Source organism: Colobus angolensis, unplaced genomic scaffold, assembly GCF_000951035.1.
Source record: "Colobus angolensis palliatus isolate OR3802 unplaced genomic scaffold, Cang.pa_1.0 Scaffold245, whole genome shotgun sequence".
In the NCBI taxonomy this organism is placed as follows: Eukaryota; Metazoa; Chordata; class Mammalia; order Primates; family Cercopithecidae; genus Colobus; species Colobus angolensis.
The window spans coordinates 2,221,470-2,223,926 of record NW_012115655.1 but is presented as its reverse complement, the minus strand read 5'-3'; the positions used below and the strand labels follow the sequence as shown (position 1 = coordinate 2,223,926).

General features: G+C 45.0%; 1 protein-coding gene across 1 annotated transcript in view; it reads right to left on the bottom strand.

The window, feature by feature from the left end:
• Positions 1–370: 370 nt before the first annotated feature.
• HTR3D (5-hydroxytryptamine (serotonin) receptor 3D, ionotropic) overlaps positions 371–2,457 on the bottom strand; it is a 10,037-nt gene continuing 7,950 nt past the window's right edge. The window contains 1 exon segment of the mRNA XM_011945860.1: positions 371–539. Within this exon segment, the coding sequence (XP_011801250.1) occupies positions 371–539 (169 nt within the window).

Genomic DNA, 2,457 nt, shown 5'->3' with positions numbered 1-2,457 from the left:
CACTGCACTCCAGCCTGGGTGACAGAGTGAGTCTCTATCTAAAAACAAAACAAAACAAAAAAACAAAAACAAAAAACTTGCTCAGTGTCCACTCAGGTGGAAATTGGTAGAATCCAGATTCGAAGCCAGATTAATCTGATTCTATTGCTCTTTCTTTGCTCTTTTTATTATTCCATAGCTAGGGAATCTTGTTGACTGGTTCATTATGTCCCTAGGTTTTCATCAGTGAAATCTCTGGGCCTGAACAGTGCTTGGATCCCAAGGTAAATAGTAGGGACAGCAGCTGTAGTTTTGCAAATCACAGGCACCTGTATCTGTTTCCTCAGCTTATCCCAAGAGGATCACACTGCATGGCCCCTGGTGGCTCCGTTCATCTGGGACTCTGGGAGATCAGATTTGGAATATAGATGTTAGCTGGCAAGGGCAGAATTCGATGGTGGAAGGAGGCTGTGAGGGCCGCCATTCTGCATCCCGGATGGATGGCAATCACATGCAGAGGCCGTTGGCCAGGGCTAGGGAGCTGGGAGAGCAGGAGGCATCTAAAACACCCAAACAGCCAGCTGGGTCACAAGCTGAGGTCAGGCTGCTATAGTGCCTGGGAGCAGGAGAGTGGGAGCGTCCTGGGCCTCCTGAGCTGCACCTGGGGAAAAAGGCTGATGGACAAGCCTTCACCTGTGGCTGCCACTTTCACAGGCCCAGGCTCTTGTCCCAGGCACTGTTGAATGATGACAACCTCATATTTGTCACTTCACTTCTCCCATCTGAAAAAGGAGGGGGTTGAGCGCGAAGTCTGTAACTCTTTATGTCTCTTGCCTCCCACCTAGAAGACTGTTTTGTACTTCAGATTTCAGCCTTCGTGAAAAATGGATGCTCTCTACTGTTTCACATTCAGTTTTGCAGCTTCTATCAACTTATTAATAATTTGTCAATAGCAATATTTGAAACATAATTTAATCTGTATTATAGCTCTACTTCACAAGTGAAAAAGAATTTTAATTTATAAGGTTAAGCCACTTGGCCAAGATGATCCAGCTAGCAAGTAATGGCATCAGATTAAAAACCCAAGACTGCCAGATGCCAGATTTCTCTCTTCTGTACCTTTGTTTTTTCCTGCTGTATAAAAGAACCAACCAACGAACTGTCAAATAAGAGAGGTTATCAAAGGGAAAATCAGAAATAGAAGAGGAGAAAAAGGACAGGTTTGAAATGCCTGTGGCTTCACACCTTAGAGTAGACCTGAAGGAAAGGGCAGGGGAGGCAAACATGATAATGAGACAAATATTCTAGCCTGAAGTTAATACAGAACCAAAAGAAAGATTAAACATGGAAAAATGATTTTTTTTTTTTTTTTTGAGACAGGATCTCACTCTGTCATCCAGGCTGCAGTGCAGTGGTGTGATCTCGGCTCACTGCAGTCTTGACTCAACTCCCAGGCTCAAGAGATCCTCCCGCCTTGGCCTCCTAAGTAGCTGGGACCACAGGTGCATGCCACCATACCCTGACGATTTTTTTGTGTTTTTTGTAGAGATGAGGTTTAGACTGTTGCCCAGGCTGGTCTCGAACTCCTGAGCTCAATGGATCCGCCTGTCTTGGCCTCCCAAGTGCTGGGATTACAGGCGTGAGCCACCGTGCCTGGCTGAAATACTGCTTATAATGGTTTAGATAATGAGAAAGTGAACATGTGAGAACCACAGGATAGCACAGCAGATAAATGGACAAAGTGAGGAGCCGCCAGGCAGAAACAGGCCATCAAATGCAAGGTGGCACAGGTGGGACCACTGCCTATAAGCAAGGTTTCTAAAGAGGTCATAAATTACCTTGCAAAGCCTTTCAGAGGTTTGCCAGATAACAAGAGGAAAGTCATTAGCACAAACTGTACTTATCATATGATTCTATTATAGGTGGAACAGCGAAGCAGCAGGCACACCTGTTAATTTTGTGGGAGAGCTCCAGATTCAAAGGTTCTGTACGATTACCATTGATGTTAGGATCACATGTTCAGATTTTGCTTGTGGAGAAAATAAAATCACTATAATTATATCATGCCTTACTAAAAGGAGATATATAGAATCTTAATCCATGTGTCAAAAAAGATAAACTGCAGACTTTCTGTTAAAATACAACTTAAAGCTACATTTTGGGGAAAATGTGAAGAAACGAAGCAGAGAAATATGTACCCGGCTGGGCACGGTGGCTCCCATCTGTAATCTCAGCACTTTGGGAGGCCAAGGTGGGCAGATCACCTGAGGTCAGGAGTTCGAGACCAGCCTGGCCAACATGGTAAAACCCCATCTCTACTAAAAGTACAAAAAAATTAGCCAGGCATGGTGGTGCATGCCTGTAGTCCTAGCTCAGGAGGCTGAGGCAGGAAAATTGCTTTAACCTGGGAGGCGGAGGTTGCAGTGAGCCAAGATTGCACCACTGCACTCCAGCCTGGGTGACAGAGTGAAACTGTCT